Source organism: Acipenser ruthenus, chromosome 16 (genome assembly GCF_902713425.1).
Source record: "Acipenser ruthenus chromosome 16, fAciRut3.2 maternal haplotype, whole genome shotgun sequence".
Taxonomy (NCBI): Eukaryota; Metazoa; Chordata; class Actinopteri; order Acipenseriformes; family Acipenseridae; genus Acipenser; species Acipenser ruthenus.
In genome coordinates, this window is record NC_081204.1 from 30,615,248 (window position 1) to 30,632,140 (window position 16,893).

At 40.6% G+C, this 16,893-nt stretch overlaps 1 protein-coding gene across 1 annotated transcript in view; it reads right to left on the reverse strand.

Moving 5' to 3' along the window:
• Positions 1-3,742: 3,742 nt before the first annotated feature.
• Positions 3,743-16,893, reverse strand: part of LOC117412244 (vascular endothelial growth factor receptor kdr-like) — a 50,452-nt gene continuing 37,301 nt past the window's right edge. The window contains exons 23-30 of the mRNA XM_058989391.1: positions 16,481-16,603; positions 15,960-16,071; positions 13,145-13,244; positions 11,175-11,280; positions 9,583-9,704; positions 8,879-8,957; positions 8,260-8,360; positions 3,743-4,955 (exon numbers count right to left, since the gene is read on the reverse strand). Of these exons, the coding sequence (XP_058845374.1) occupies positions 4,766-4,955; positions 8,260-8,360; positions 8,879-8,957; positions 9,583-9,704; positions 11,175-11,280; positions 13,145-13,244; positions 15,960-16,071; positions 16,481-16,603 (933 nt within the window). The 3' untranslated portion in view covers positions 3,743-4,765. The remainder of the gene's footprint in view (positions 4,956-8,259; positions 8,361-8,878; positions 8,958-9,582; positions 9,705-11,174; positions 11,281-13,144; positions 13,245-15,959; positions 16,072-16,480; positions 16,604-16,893) is intronic.

Genomic DNA, 16,893 nt, shown 5'->3' on the forward strand with positions numbered 1-16,893 from the left:
CTTTTTCTTAATGAACACAGAGACATCTTTGAGGCTTGATGGGAAGAATGACTAAATTAATTTAACGGCTTCGGCTCCTTTAACAGCACTACCGAGATGGTTGTTTATAACAAATCATTTCAAAACAAGGATTATAATGTCACCCGATATGTGGTGCACTGCACAGTGTGTGACCTTGACAGGATAACTATTGCATTGCGTCCCACCAGATGTTCTGCAGGAGCGCCAACGATGGTTTCCATGAACATGTTCACCAATGCCTTACAAGTCATTTCCAGCTTGGCTAAAAACCAGGTGCCAGAGCACTGTAATATCTGTATGTTTATCAGCGCTTGTTCAGTAGAAACTGACAGCTGACCTAAACTGTGTTTGAGGAGGTCTGCACTGTTATGGAGTAATCCATTGAAACCGCAAACTTTGTTGAAATAAAATATAGCAGAGTAATTTACAGAGAACCCATATACTGTGTGTTTTATTCATTCAGAGTAAGCACATTCACTGTCAATAACATGCATACAAGTTAACTGCGGTCTACCATACTTGGGCCTGGGCTCAGTTCCAATGTAATTGTGCAATTCATAATATATTGCAATTGCAATGGAAATGTAAGCTTGACACACCTGCATAATTCTCATTGTAATTACACCATATAACTGATCGGTTACAGTTCAATTACGCATTTATTTGTCATTCGATCATTATTCTTGTATTTTCAACCACTTCTGGTGACCCCATTTATTTGCAAAAAATAAGTTGTATATAGTGTGTGTGTGTGTGTGTACCTGGGATTGCTGTTTGGTTATTTAGAACAAATAGAGGAATGTGTGGAGTTGTTTATGCTACTTTTTAGTGCCATTGTAATTACTGCAGTATATTTGTAACTGTAATTGTCATTGAACAAAATAGCATTGGAATTGGAATTGAAATTTCAAACAATTCTGCTAGAATTGGAATTGGAACTGGAATTTCAAACAGTTCTGCTGGAATTGGAATTGGAATTGGAATTGGAATTTCAAACAATTCTGGTAGAATTGGAATTGGAATTGGAATTGGAATTTCAAACAGTTCTTCTGGAATTGGAAATGGAATTGGAATTTCAAACAATTCTGGTAGAATTGGAATTGGAATTGGAATTGGAATTTGAACAGTTCTGCTGGAATTGGAAATGGAATTGGAATTTCAAACAATTCTGCTAGAATTGGAATTGGAATTGGAATTGGAATTGACCCCAGGGCTGTTGGTCCCGGCAGCATTGCTGGCGATGAGTCTGTGACCCCTCAGGATGTTCATTACAGGGGCGCTGCCCTGCTCTGATACGTATGATTCAAAGTATTTCCTGTGCATTGTTTCAGAGGATGCCCTAGTTTACAGTGATAGCCAGACTGTCGACACTGTGCCATGCAGGAAGCATGTTCAAGGTGCAAATGTCTGGGGCCGAGGCAAAGTAAACACAGTGCATGGGCTCTTGGGATCTCCACTCTTAAATAAGACACATCAAAGGGCCTCACCAGCAGCCGAACACTGAACTGAGGGGCAAGCATTTACTCTGTGAGGAACTCTTTGAAAACACCTGTTTACTGAGTTGTTTGGTTCTAGGTTGGTTAAGTAATGCACTTCATATTTAAACACACTGGGAAGTTGTTTGGTTCCCAGTTTATTAACATGGAGAGTGAATGATTATAAACGCCTTTACTTACTGTTACTCGCAGTTACATCGATGAAAAAGAAGACGCAACGTGTGTGAAAAACAGCAAGCCGAACAACATCTTAATGTATAAATATAGAAATCTTTATTTTGTGTTTTTTTTGGGGGGGGGGAGGTTAATACAAATACACTCTGGGACTACATATGAAAGACAGACGACATCAGTGCAGACCTTCTCATACAAACAGGCCTTTAGCCTTCCACTTGAATTCACACAACAACACATGGCAGTACACGGCTACTCCCGTCACTCTGAATTCACCCTGAATCAGGGTCACTGGAGCCTGATGTCTAGAGGTTACCTTCCGCAGGGCTGGCCGCGTTTATTTAGCTGGATCTTTTGGATTGACAATAATGTCAAGTGGAAAAACAAGAATGAATATGAAATACAGAGGCTTGTTGTGCATAACAGGTTAGGAGTAAGGCTTTCAACGCTGGTGGAACTGAAAGTTCAAAAGTTGAAACAGTGAAAAAGGCCCAGTTTTACTCACTCCAGATGGTTTCAAAATGTATTGATAACAAGTAGAAATGCCCCTCATACTGTCACAGGTCTTTTAGGCTTTTACTTGGATCTATGTAATGATTCTTAAATCATGTTAAAGTCCCTTTTCTGATGTGAATTCATACCATGTTAATGACCAGCCCTTTAATAAAACTCAGAGTAACATACCACAAGACTGTCTGTGATACAGTATATACAAACTCTAGCCTGTCCTGCAAGCATTAGTAACATTTTTAGTACATAACAATGCGACAGAGGCACTTTAATTCTAAACATTCTTGAAAACAATAAAGAATTACTATATGGTTCCTACAGAATATTGTGTACAACAGCATATACATCATAAAAATGTAATATATATATATATATATATATATATATATATATATATATATATATATATATATATATATATATATATTTTTTTTTTTTTTTCCCCCATGAGTATTGAACGTGTTAGTATTTTCATAGGCAACATACAGGCCTAACAGCAGTACAGCATTCCTTAACCCCATTGCTCCATTCAGCGCTGGCTGATGCAGATTCTGTATTGCCATTTGTTTTTTTTCACATAGGCAAGACATTTAGTGCAGTACTTAGAGGGTACTGTAGGGTTAACAAACCCCATTTAGAATTTGGAATGATGTTTATTTAGAATGGATTTAGAATTTAGAATCCCATTTTAGCATCAGGGTAAAGTGAACTGCAGACACAATTAGAAATGATATTGGTCTTAATGACCCTGATCATGTACAAATTGGCCGTTTGTGTTTTTTTTTTGCATATCACTGAGCTCTGACCTGAGAGATATTTTATAGCTGAGTGATCAGCGTTTCTCAGGCTGTCTGGCAAGCCAAGACAATCTTTGTTCTCCTTGTGTAAATGAGTAGCTTTGGCTATTTTTAGAACAAAATACCATTGTCTAGCATTCCTGGTGCCCAGGTTACTCTCCTGGGCAAACCATGCATTATGAACAGCTGGTGACATATTCGGATTGACTTTTTATTCCATCAAAAGAAGGCACTGCATTCAGACTGACACACAGATTTGAGACAGTTGTCTTTTACTTTACAATTGCTCAGCTGCAGTATTTCAGGAAGGGAATGAGCCTGGAGTTTTGATAAAGTCTTTGGTCTTTGGGGGATGATTCAATAAAAAAACCTGTCCATAACAACTTCGTGACCTGTGTTAGTATATATCTGTGTTGAATTAAGGGCTCCTATGGATGTTCTCTCAACAGCTTAGCATGTTTGCTGATGTAAGGGTGGGTTGCAGGTGCAGTGTGTGAAGGTTTTATTGACTGGACTCACAGGGCAGGGAAATGAAGAGGGTCATAAAAATAGTTTTTGTCTTTTTCTTTTTTAAATAGAATCTGTATTTCTGATACAGTCCAACAGTCAACAGTGACATTAGTTTAGGTGTGCTTTAAGCATAGCTTTCACAAACACAAGGTAATTCAAAAACATTACAGTTAAATGTATCTATTAAACAAAAACACAGAGTGCAACTGAAAAAAATACACCTTCTCAATCTCCTCCGGTAGACAGCTTTCTGAAAACTGTAGTTTATTTTTCCTTTAACATAATCTACAATAAACTACACTTCCCAGAATCCTTTTACACCAACTATGGGGTTGTGCGTGTATGTGCTTACATTGGCGCCCAGCACCTGGGGTTACCATATGACTACATGTACACTAGGAACATTTGGGACCGTTCAGGCTTTTCAACTCACATCGCAATGCATTCAAGTACCTTTCACAGCAGGACTACACTTACCAGAATGCATTGGGGTTGTGAGTTGAAAAGCCTGAACTCTCCCAAACTGTCCTAGTGCACATGGAGTCATACGGTAACCCTGTCCGCGCCTAATGATGGTTAAAAAGACGGCTGATCATCCTGTGTGATGAAAGAGTAATTCTGACGCAGTGTGTGACTGCTTTCACTGCACTGCGCTGCTACACTTTCATCACCACAGCAGGTGCTCCAAGCGAATACCCATAAGCACTCTATATGTTCACAATAAATAGGTTCACCTGAGAAATGTACTTCTTCAGAATTTTTTTTTTTTGTGAATGTACACCTTCTTGGGAACCTGAATAGAAAATGCACCCATAGTTTCTAGAAAGGAATTTGTAGAAAGATTAGCAGCCGACTTATTTTGATCCAGAAGAAAATGGAAATACCCTGACCAATGAAGATACCCATATACATTATAAATAACAAGAGAATGTTTTCAGACTTTGAAATTAGTATTCAGCACTTGGAGGGTATTTAAAAAAATAAAAAAACCCTTGGAACTTGAATAATGTTACACATGAACTAAAATATTATTTCCTTCTGAGTTCCACGAATAATGAGTTCCTGATCAGTTCCACGCTTAATTACAAGAGCAGCCCTTTACTGACCCGTATTCCTATAGCCTGCCAATTACCGTAAAGCGTGGCCCGGAAATGTGCCCTCCTGCTTGATCCAATCACAAAGTTACATTTGCATAGTTGAGGTAAGAAGCAGTGACGTACATTATAAACAGACTTCACTGAGTGTGGTGGCACCTCGCTACACTGGCGGCGCAGAGTAGCGGACGACGTAGTTGTAGTCTGGCGGGGGGCTGTGGCACTCCAGGTTGGGGTCCATGTGGAGGAGAACGGAGTGCTCCATGCTGAAATCGAGGGGCTCCTGCAGGTACTTCGTCTCCTTCTCCCCATCGGACAACACTGATTCTTTACTCTTGCTCACTGCTTTCATTCTGCGAGAGGGAACACAAATGCACAGCAATCAATACTAGAATTCCAAACCCTTTTTTAATTCCAAAATAACTTCCAAATGATGTGTTATTCTGTTAAGTACAAAGCACAGTACTGGAGGGCCCAGCTGAAGTTGGATGATGTGGCTAACGTCAGTACCACCCAGATTGTTCTGAAGAGTCTGCAGGTCATAGTTGCCAGTGTTGGTAGGGCCCTGCAGTGGCTGTGCAGCCCCCCCGCATGCAATGATTATTTTACAGAACTGTAGGGTATTTTGCTTTCCCCATTGAAACAGCTGCAAGTCTCAAGCAATGCCAGTAATATTATTATTCCCATCTGAGTTCAGGCTTATGACATGAGGTGAGGGTTTTAAAGGGTGTTTCTATAACCTTGTCATCACAGTCTCCTTGGATTTGTGCTCTGCACTGTTAGCTATATACCCAAGCACTCTGTTGGCTGTCTTTATTGCTTTATTGCTGACAGTGATGAATCTATTACCATGCCAAGGTCTTTCTCTTGGTGTGTCTGTTCTAGTTCTATCCCCAGCGTTTGGTATTTGGAGCTTACATTTTTGTGACCAGCTTGTAACACTTTACATTGCTTGATGCTGAACTTCATTTGCCATGTTTCTGCCCAATTCTGTATGCGGTTCTTAAAATCTCTCTTTCCTGGCTGGCTGTAAGCACAGGAGAGCTTTGAAACAGCGCTTTGACTGAGTTACTCCAACAAGGATCTGCAGAAAGTTCTTAAATCGGGGCTAACGTATATTCTGCAATAGTGTACGATCAAATGGTGGAGCGGAAAATGAATCCCATCTGATTTAATTTTCTGATCTTTCGAAACAAAGCCCATTGTATCATTTCATTGTAAAATCCTTTGTAAACTTGTGTGTCGCAGTTAAAACGCTTAACATCACATTTTGCTTAAACTGCATTTGCTTGTGTGGAAAATGCTGACACTGGCCTCCCCTACCCCTGTTATAATCTGACATTCCTTCAAAGATCTGTTCACTCTTGTTGGCCACATTTTTGTCTCTTTTAATTTTTTTTATTTTTTTTGTTACCGTTTTCTCTTTTTGATTTGAGGGTATTAAAGTTGTCAAGAGATTCAAGGAAAAGAACCCTAAAGTATATGTGTAACTTGGCGGCCTCCCAAGCGACTGGAGTGTGAGATGACAGCAGCATTATTAGGAACTTGTTTGACCACACAGAGTCTCGCGGGCTCTCAGTAAGGGTTACAAATCTGTTCTGTCCCCGGGGCTGCAAAGCGTCTCAAGAGCGGCTGTCCGTCACCTAAACGACTCTGAAGTTTGAAGTTAAACTGTTCTAAGTGTTATGTAATATTTGTAATGGGGTGTTCTCGAGTCAACTGAATGATGAATGTATCCAGGGATAATCTTGGAGATTAACCCTGTCTTCACAGCGCACTCAATCACAAGTGATGTTTCAGATTTCAATATCTACAGATAATCGTGGTTTACGCCAAAGAAATTGCCTCGGTGAGGCTGTCATAACATCAGCTCTAAACTCTTACGCTGTCACGCTTTAACCTCACACCATACAGCTCATTTAGTGAAGGTCTTTTTGTTTTTTTTTGCACAGTGTGTTGACTCGCTGTCGTGTGCCTTTACGCTAGTTCTATATGATATTCGAATATAAATGATACTGATGATGTCTTGAGTTTATTTTTCGAACGGACAAACTCAGATAAAATGGAAGAGCTTTGAAATAACCATGGTCACCTCCGGGCGTTTGCTTATGTAACAGAACGGCAAAGCAAACATACTGCTGTTACATTTCTGTAAGTTCTGTTCTCATGTCTCTGCATGCCTTCACACAAACTCTGAGAGGGCAAACCAAGAAGAACGTCAGAGTATCCTGGTAGTGTAGCAATATCCCTGTATGAAACGGATACACCACTATTCACATCTAGAGTACTGAGTTCAGACTGCCTTCACCATGACCCGAGTGATCATGGAGAGATAATATGGATAAATAATGTCTGGTGTGTGTGAACTACCAAGTGTTATTTGCAGCAATGGATGAATGGCCCTTCAGGCCAGGCAATAGTGGAGATGCCTAGCATAGTTCACTCATGGGATATACTCTGAATAGCCAGCTTTGATCTTAAGTGCTAGCAGTCTCTCAGGATATACAGTATTAATCTCATTCTGTTCCCTAACATCAAACAACCATAATAACAATCGAGGAGTAACATAAAACTGCAAAGCCGTGCAATCCGAAGAGGAAAAGTGCAGCCATAGACACACGAGGTAATATCACCAGTGAATCAACACAGACACAGAAACTGCTGATGCAATTTAATTCAACATTTCCACAAGAAAGACCAACTTCATGTCCCAGCCTGACTTTTATTGGTCTGAGGTGGGGTTTAATTCGGCTAAATTAAGAGCACTTCTAAGGGGAACTATAAGGGGTAGCAGGGTTAGTGAATTTCAATAAAGTTCACATATTATGAGGGCTATGTCCTTAGAGAAAAGTAAATTAAGCAGTAAAGCAGACATTTCAGAACAAGCATTGATCCCAGAGGTCACATCAGTCATGTCATTGTGTTCACAGAAATAACTGAAACAGATCTGTGTCTGTTAGGAACAACAGACTTACCATTACCAACCCACTTCATGCAACACCTGATTCCCAATGACTTTCTGTGGCAATTAAATGCATGCAACACATTCAAATCCTCTTACTTCATAAGCAGTCGTTATGAATTCCAGTACTCTGTGTATAATAAATAGAGCATAGTCTCAAATAATGTACAATTCAAAATGCAATTTTTGATATCCCTGTTCTGCTACTTTTCTGCTAGACTTTAACAGTACCGTTTACAGGGTGAATGGTGAAAGCACAGTCCCAGTGGGTTGAATGGCTGTCATTTATATTAACACTAGAAGCATTAAAATAAAAAAGAATGGCGTTCAGTGAACGGAAATGAAAACACAGGGTAGTATTTTGTAATACTTCTGGAGGAGAAAGCACACAGGACCAAGAAGAAACGTCTCAGTGCAAGAGAAGGGCAGATCTGTCCCTTAAGTCATCACGATTCAAGTCAGAAGCATGTAAAGACCCCATGTTTTTTTTTCTCTTTCTGATTGTCCCCTTGGAAGATCACGTTTTCACAGATCACTCAGTTTCACATCGCACCAGAAAAAGAGTGGGAAGCGCAGGAGCGAAACCCGCACGCAAACTCCGGACATCTGCATTTCCAGAACGGGAAAACAACAGCTCTTCCCGTGGTTCTGAAAGCCGTCAGTGAAACTCTCAGAACAGGATTACATGTACTTACGCTAAAGCCATTATGCTTAAGGGCCGGGCTCGCAGTTCCAGTCTCTTCACAGTCTTCATCTCTTCAGAGGCCAGCACCATCCCGCTGTCTGACTCGCCCTCCTGCACAGAGCCGACACGGACAGGGAGTCACCAGCATGCAATCACTGGTCGCATCACTGCACACTGAACACTACAATATACACTGCAAACAAGCCTAGGTGGACCAGGGGTAGGAGTTTAAGGCTGTCGTTATCAAGATCCGCCACCATTTCCATAGTTAAGAGACCCTGATCTCAACAGTGTGAGTAGAGAGGACTCCTTGCACCCTGCTGTCACTGTGTGTGCGTTCTTACAGGTACAGGTGTTATGCTATGCATTTAACATAGAGTACATTGCTTAACTGTGCTTTAACATTCTTTCACTATGCTGTATTCTTTTACTAAGATAAATGTATATATATATATATATATATGTATATATATATATAGGCACAGTGTGTATTTATTGTTCCAGTGGGTCTCCTAAGACAAGCTTGAGGTTCTTCACATGTGAAGCCAATCTGGCTACATGGAGGCCCTGGTCAGGCTGTATAGTGAACTGGTCTTCATGCACAAAGTGGCACCTGCAAGCTAGCATACCTCCTGGGTTTCGTTTGTTTCGTTGTCTACAGGGACCTTATCAAAGGTCTTCACACTGACGGGACGTATTTTTGTGTTCCTGTAAAATAAATTGAAAGAGAAATTAAAATAATGAAAAACACATGTACACTAATCATATTCATCAAACATATCTTAGCGAGAACTCGTACTTTGAGTTTATCTTAAATCTGGCCAAGGTTACTTTCAATTAGACTGCCAAATGTGCTTCATTAAATTGTGGTTTAGTGATTTTTTTGTAGCTTCGCTGGGAGCACCACATTAATACCACTGCTGACTATGTACAACACTGTAAAAAACAAACAAAAAAAACTGCATAATTTGTTTGAAGATGTGCATTTAACAGTGGTATGTATTTCGCTGGTATATGCAGGATATCAGGTACATATGTGTGGACCGACATTTATTCATTTTCTGGCAATCTTCATTGTCGGGCTGTCTAGTGAACCTGAATCCTCTTAGTTCAGTTGTTACCAGTGGCAGCTGGAAAGCCGATGATGTTACGTGGTTACTGGTGTCACAAAACACAGTTTGCACCCTTGTTCACAAACTAACCATGATAGTCAACTTTTCTACTTGAAAGTGCTGCCCAAGGTGTACAGATTTCAAAGGTCCCGTCCCTTAACTGTCTAGCTAGGAAGCTGCAGGCTACAGTCTCACTGTGGGCACTGAAAGCTTTGCAGTACCATGTTCCCCCTGAGCGTCTCGGGTTCACAGATGTGTTTGAGGTCTCCTCTGCTGTAGAGGTGCTTGAGGTCTCCTGTCCCTCGGCCAGCAATGTGTTTATTGGAATGTAATCCTTGCCATCCTGAAGGAGAAAAGACAAAGGAGAACGCACATGGAACCAATCCAAAAGGGAGCGTCAGAATCACAGCCAGAACAGCGCGTCAAGGTGAAGCGCTCACTTTGAACATGTGTCTGTAACGGTGTAACCACTGCTCACGTCAGGCATGTTATTAAACAAACAAAAAAACGAACGCGTGTCAAAGCTCTTGAGGTGTGTTTAGATACTGGAAATCTGTCAGTCGCAACTTGGCTAAAAAACAACCTGGTATCCTGCCTAAAATGTTACTAGTGTAATGATTAGCCCTGCACAACACAAGGATAACCAGTGAATCACTAGGTTATTGGATATGATGCATTGTGTGAAGCATGAGGGTTTCTGCTGGGAGTGTAATCTGACTTTGCCTTTTCAACTTCTTTGCAAAGGCAAAGTCAGGGGGTTATTGGGGGTTATATCTGACCTATAAAATATAACCCCCAATACCCTTCTACAGTATAAATACAAGCAGAAATAAAATAAAAAAGGCATACAATCACAATAATAATTCACAACAGATATTACAGGCTGCTCAGGATAAGAAACGTTCCTGATCTCTTGTAATTCCCACAGTGCTGGGAAGCTTCCTGCACCCTTCTCAGAGCGGGATTTATATTGTTGTGCTGTAATTCCTTTTTGTTTGTTTTTAAAAAGCAACGGCAATTCAAAGACCAATTTCAAGCTAGTCATGATCCCAATTATCCTGGGCTTTGAGGTTTAAAGACATAGCCCTTCCTGACTGTTTCACAGTGGGCTTTAAACTCCTAAAACAGGGATTCAGTGTGTAATAGGTTAAGCTGAAAAGCCTACTGTGAAGTTATCATTACCAACATGGACTTTACTATTATTTGCACAAGTGGGACTCACATCGTAGAAACAAAACAAAACAAAAAAAGTCTGATGGGAACTAGACTTGGAACTATAATGGCCAGGCTTGCCTATGCAGCCATGGTTACTTTTCTTCAGTCTCTTCAAAGGAAGAATGTAGCTGGATCCATCTTCTCTTCCAGTGGAGCTCAGGGGCTCCATATCATTCCCCTTACTGACACCCCAGGGCAATTCACTCTCAGGTGGGAAAAATCATGCAATAAACAGAGCTAAGGTGGATACATTGTAGTTTTTCTTTGATTAACACATTATCATTGATTCAAAAAACAGATATGCATCCTCAAGAGCTATGTTAATGGCATTAATTTGTATTTTCAAAAATCCAGCTAAAAGTGAATTGGTTTGGGCCCTGAAAAAGCTGGCTGTTGTTTGTAAAAGATGAAATTCTGTGCTTTTAAATGAGATCTCCCAGTAGGGGAGAATGGTCTGCTAACAAGGGGCAAGCCTTGATGGGTCAAATGGCCTTTTCTCAGTCCCAAACGGTGCTTATGTTCTAAATAGCGTGTGTGAATGCTCCCTAATGAACCAGGACACTTGTATTACTGTATCTTTGCCTGCGAGTCCTCATACCTGCTGGACTTTGGCCTGTAACAGGTCTCCCAGTCGCTCCACCAGCTCTGTGAAGTTCGGTCTTTCAGCAGGTTCCCCTTCCCAGCAGTCTAGCATCGTCTGATAGCTGGAGGACCAAGAGGAACAAGCCATGAAACTACAGGAAGCATAACTTCACCTTCATTAAATTATGCTCGCAGCACTGAATAAAGAATAGAATCTATCATTCAAGTTCCAGGTATGCATTATAGAGGGGCACATAAACATGCCACCTGGCTGGTTCTGTTTCATTGGTAAGACAATGCACATTAACATCTTTACTTGCAATCTAAGGAAGCCGGTGGATTTGACTTTGGGGATTTACTTGGGTTTGGAAGACAGAGATCAGTTGAAGGAAATCCTGTTGATATTGTCAGTCAGGAAGCAACCAATGGTTTGCTTTTGATTGCCTACAAATCAACAAAGAGCTAAGACACCTGACTGCTCTACAAGGCAGCTCGCAATGTGAGCTCCCAGCCACCTCTTTCCTGTTATGCGACTGCTAGTTAACAGCTGTCAATTGCTGCTGTTTCTGTAGGAAACTCTCTTGTTTGCAGCAGTTTCTTATGGAGAAAGGATTAAAGCACCTGGTTGGGCCACCTGTTTGTTCTGATATAAATAACAGTGCAATGAAAGCAGTCAAGACGCATCTCCTTGAAGTGCTGCAGATGCATTATTAAAATCCTGTCTATTGTCATTGGTTAAGGGAAGAGTTCAGAGCAGAAACACAATAGCTTTTGTAAATCTGAACTGCAAAGTATTTATACTTTATTACTCATAGACATGTTTAGAGCAAAGGCTAAAGCTGAGGGAACTAAGACACTTTCAGGGACTGTGGCTTGAAACCTGGTTCCAGGAGACCGGGAGATCTAGTTTGAAGCAACTTTGCTGTATCAAACCCCAAGTCTCCCCTGGTGTGCCATGCACAAAGTGGCACTGTGTTCCCTCAGCTTAACTTTGTAGGAAGCTGGGCTATGCTGCAGGTACTAAATGCTACAGTATGTGCTGCTAGAAATAATTACTACCAGTCGATGGAAACTTTAAACCGGACGTCTCAGTAGCAGAGGTGACCGTGACAAGGGAGGGACCGTGTGTCCGGTGGAGGGCTAGGGTCTCCTCAAAAAAACAATCAAATATAAATGGTTCCTTTTCAGCCTGGCGCTGTAAGAGAAAGCATTCTGTCTCAATAACTTTCACTGGCACCCAGCTCGTGAACACTTGAACCCGCACCCCACAGAGGGAGTATCTGAATGTCCTGCTTTCCCTGCAGACTGCCAGAGTTCTGTCACAGATCCAGCGAGGTCTTGGTTGTCAGGTACCAAGTTCTTTCATGGGAGGTTAAGGTTACCAGCGCATTACTGTCAGTGAGTAATAAATCCCCACCACTCTCTGTCAATCACAAGCTTCAGCTTGCTTTTCAAACAAATACACAAGAGAAATACTGGAATTTGCTTCCAAGTCCCCAGCAGGGAAATGTGATCTTTATTATTTAATAATGTGGGAAGCTCCCTGCTTATTCAAATCGGATAAATGTCTACTGAATTCAACCACTATGAGCGGGCTGGAATGTTTCTTAAAAAAAATAAAGTGTATTCATTTTTTATAAAGCTCATAGTATCTAATTTGTATTTATTCATTTTACCATTTACCCTTTATAATTACAGTGTTATTATGCACAGTTACAATGTACTTAAAGTATCAACCTTTTTAATGTAACCCTAACCCGAACCCTTTTTCTGGTACAATTGTGTACTTACACATATCCTGCAAAAAAGACATTACTTTGTACGTAACTCTGCATACTAACCTTGTAATGATGTGTAAGTACACATGTATTTACTAAGTAGCTGCTATGTACACTCACAGTAATTCGAGACACCTGATGTAAAGTGTTCCCCAGTTAAGATTATTAAAGACACATTGTTAAAACGTCTCTTTGAGAGAATGCTTACATTTCAGGGGAGGCGTGCTCAGGAGCTCTCATTCGTATCCCTTCCTTTAGCCGGCAGCAGAACTCCTCATCAATGTGTAGACCAGGGTAGGGGGAGGCACCTGAAAGGACAATACTGCAGCATTAAAAAACAAAGCCAGTGAAAATGAGCAGAAGCATGCACTGCTCCAGTGTCTCAGCATGTGCAGACCCTTGCTGCAGTGCAACTCAGATTAACATTGTCATTCTCAAATAGAGATGCGTTCAGCTTTCAGTGCATGTGTTTTGGATAGCTGTGGAGTTTTACTGAGGTACTGTTCACAAAGCAAGCCTGCCGATCAGGGGAAGAGAGGGAGGAGGGGTGTCTGTAGACAGTGCTAGCTAGGGGGGGCGCCCGTATGCTCGTTGCATTGCGACAACGGTAGTGTCACTCTCTTTTCGCCTTTAGGGTATCATTATTTTGGTCATTTTTTTTTAAGTTTAGCAGATTAAGTCAATAGGATGTGCTTGAATTTGTTTCTGCCTTTCTCCTGCCTTAACAACTTTGTTTGGAAAATGTTGTATGGAAAGTATGTTAGTGACGTGGTCTTGAAATCTAAATATGTAGGTTGTACACAGCGCCTTACCTCAGCACCACGTTACTGGATCCTCAGCTGATGCGCTATCCTTGCACTATTGCACTGCTAATATGTCATTGTAGATATAACTTGTTGTAATCCTAACTTGTTGCATCCTAGCTCATATTGTATTTTAGTAGTATTATTTGTACTTACTGTAAACTACTGTATTTAAATGTTAATCTTGCATTTTGACCCTGTACAGTACTGCCCTGCAACACCAAATAAATGAACAATAATAATAATAATAATAATAATAATAATAATAATAATAATAATAATAATAATAATAATAATAATAATAATAATATGAAAAGTGTAGTTAGTCAGAATACAATAATAAGATTCGTCTCCTGCTGGGGTCTTGAGGGGACCTCAAGCCCTCTGCCTCCAGTGATATAGTGTGTGTGCGTGTGTGTGTGTGCATGTGCGTGTGTGTGTATATATATATGTGTGTGTGTGTATATAATACTGTATTTATCTTAATTAGAAACAATTCAGAAGAAATGCATATCTGGCATGTGTTGGCAGATTCTATCAACAGCAGCAAAAAGAAAGAAAAAACAGTGGTGGGTGAGATCAGCTAAAAGCTATTTAACTTCTCCAGTCTATGTCATGTCAGGTTTATTTTAGTGTAATTCAATATTATCTTTATTAATTGCTACGTATCTGGAGGGCTGATATGAAAACAAGGTGTATTTTCAGTCCTGGCACCTAAACTAACAAATTCAAGAAGTGAGACAGCGAGACCTAGATTGAAACGCAGGGGTTGACGTGATATCATGGCTGTAATGTGCCTGTGTGTGCACATCGTGTTCAGGGTGCACTTTTGACCTGCTTACAACAGCTGATTTTTGTGCCAATATTGCTAATGGGTTAATTCTTAATGTATACTAATTTCTATAGAGGGGTCATTAGTAACACACCCAAAGGCACAAAATACTTTTGAAAAAAAGGCTTACATTGTGGTGGCTTTTGCCTGTTTCACAGCCCTTATCCCAGACAGAATCTAGGTCAGAGTCCAATGATGATTTGCAGCTAATTGTTTTCCAGATGCAGACAAAACAACGGATGGTTTTAGACAAGCTCGTCCCAGAGGAACAATCAAGCAGTTACCGACATGCTAATTGCCATCTCTGTTTGGAAACTGGTGGTGAGTATTCAAAATACCAGGCAGCTGGCTCAAGCTCCATGTCAAGCCAACAAAACCACAGTGTAGTTAAACAGGGCGACGGCTTACACAAGCTGTAGAAAAGAACAGCTAGCAGTTCATTATCAAATTCAAGTTTCCTCCAATTATGGGACTCTCGCCACGACAGAAGCACAGTGTTTAGGATTCAGTTCCATCATTAGGAACAGCCCTGATATCTGTACAAAAAAACACTGATTTCTCTGTTTCAAGTGCCTTACTCCTTAAATCAGGGGGGTCCAATCCTGGTCCTGGAGAGCCAATCCACCCCAGGTTCTACAGGTAAAATGACATCATTAACTACTTCAGGGTCTGGATGGAGGTTTCATTTGGATCAATTAAGAACAGGGTTGGAACAAAGACCAGGAGTGGTAGGACCAGCTTTGGCCACCCCTGCCTTAAACCATAGATTCAACAACAGCTCCTGTTGAGCGGTATCATACCCTGGGAACATTATTATTATTATTTAATTTTTTTATTATTTAATTTTTTTAGCAGACGCCCTTATCCAGAGCGACTTACAGTTGTTACAAGGTATCACATTATACATATATCACATTATTTTTACATACAATTACCCATTTATACAGTTGGGTTTTTACTGGAGCAATCTAGGTAAAGTACCTTGCTCAAGGGTACAACAGAAGTGCCCCACCGGGGATTGAACCCACGACCCTCCGGTCAAGAGTCCAGAGCCCTATCCACTACTCCACACTGCATTCAGATAAGCATATCTCAAACTTGTCTTGCTCCTACAGGATGAAAGCTGCAAGAGGTTGAATGGCAGCTCATTCTCCACAAAGACGCATCTTAGCAATTGTACCAAAGGGCTAGATCAGTTTGAGGGAGTATCTTAAAGGACCTGTGTCGTATTACCTCATCTCACCAGCAAGGGGGCCTAGTATATGTAATCTGTTCCACTGTCACACTGTGATAAGCACCAGGCTGAAGCACAGGCTTTGTTTGCTCAGGAAAGCAGGCATTCGTTTAGCTTGATGAACCCTTTACAGATGAAATGCTTTTGTATTTACCGAGAGAAAATATCTCCCACATGAGCACACCGAATGACCACACATCGGTCTGCGTTGAGTATATCTTGTCAAAAATAGCTTCTGGTGCCATCCATTTGAGGGGAAGTCTGGCCTGTGAATAAAAAAAAATACATATAAATCACTGAACAGCTGATGATATGATTTGTGACAAATCACTGCTTTTTAATTTTTAACATAACATTCAGCAATTGTAACGTCTTTTGCAATTATCACTTTTTGTTATATGAGCTGATATAAGGATAGCTTGCCAGAATTAAAAAATGTCACGCATGCCCCCAATAGGATGCCATTATTTGCATATACAGTATGCATTTACCAGAGCACTAGAGTATCATGAATATAGTTATCTGTGAATTAATTGTTACTGTACACGGCTCTTGTATTCAGCTCAGACTTATTCTTCTAGAAGCAAACAAATGCATACAATCATAGTGTCTATCGTGGTTACATTTCGATACAGTAACAACAATTGTGCAAAATGCATGTTGCAAAATTCTTACATCTCCTTTGCGCACATAATCTGGGTCTTTGTAAATGTCCCTGGCCAGCCCAAAATCGCATATCTTCACAACATTGTTTTCAGACAAAAGGATATTTCTGGCTGCCAAATCACGGTGGATACACTGAAGGAAGGATGGAAAATAAACACAGAGTGTTATTATAAAAAGAGCCCGACTTCCTGCCGTGACATTTCTGTTGCTAAACACAACAGCGCTGACATTTCTAACCTGCTGTACTGTCCTCTATGTAGGTGTGTCCGCTATTCTCCTGTGTCCTTTTTCACCTTTAAAGTACATTGGCTTACTTTCAATCTTTAAGGGTACAGCTAAATGCTGTTTGGTTGAATTCACTCTGTACTACCATGAGCAGAATGAGTATATAGAGCCAGTGAAGCGTTTTTTCAATTATCTTA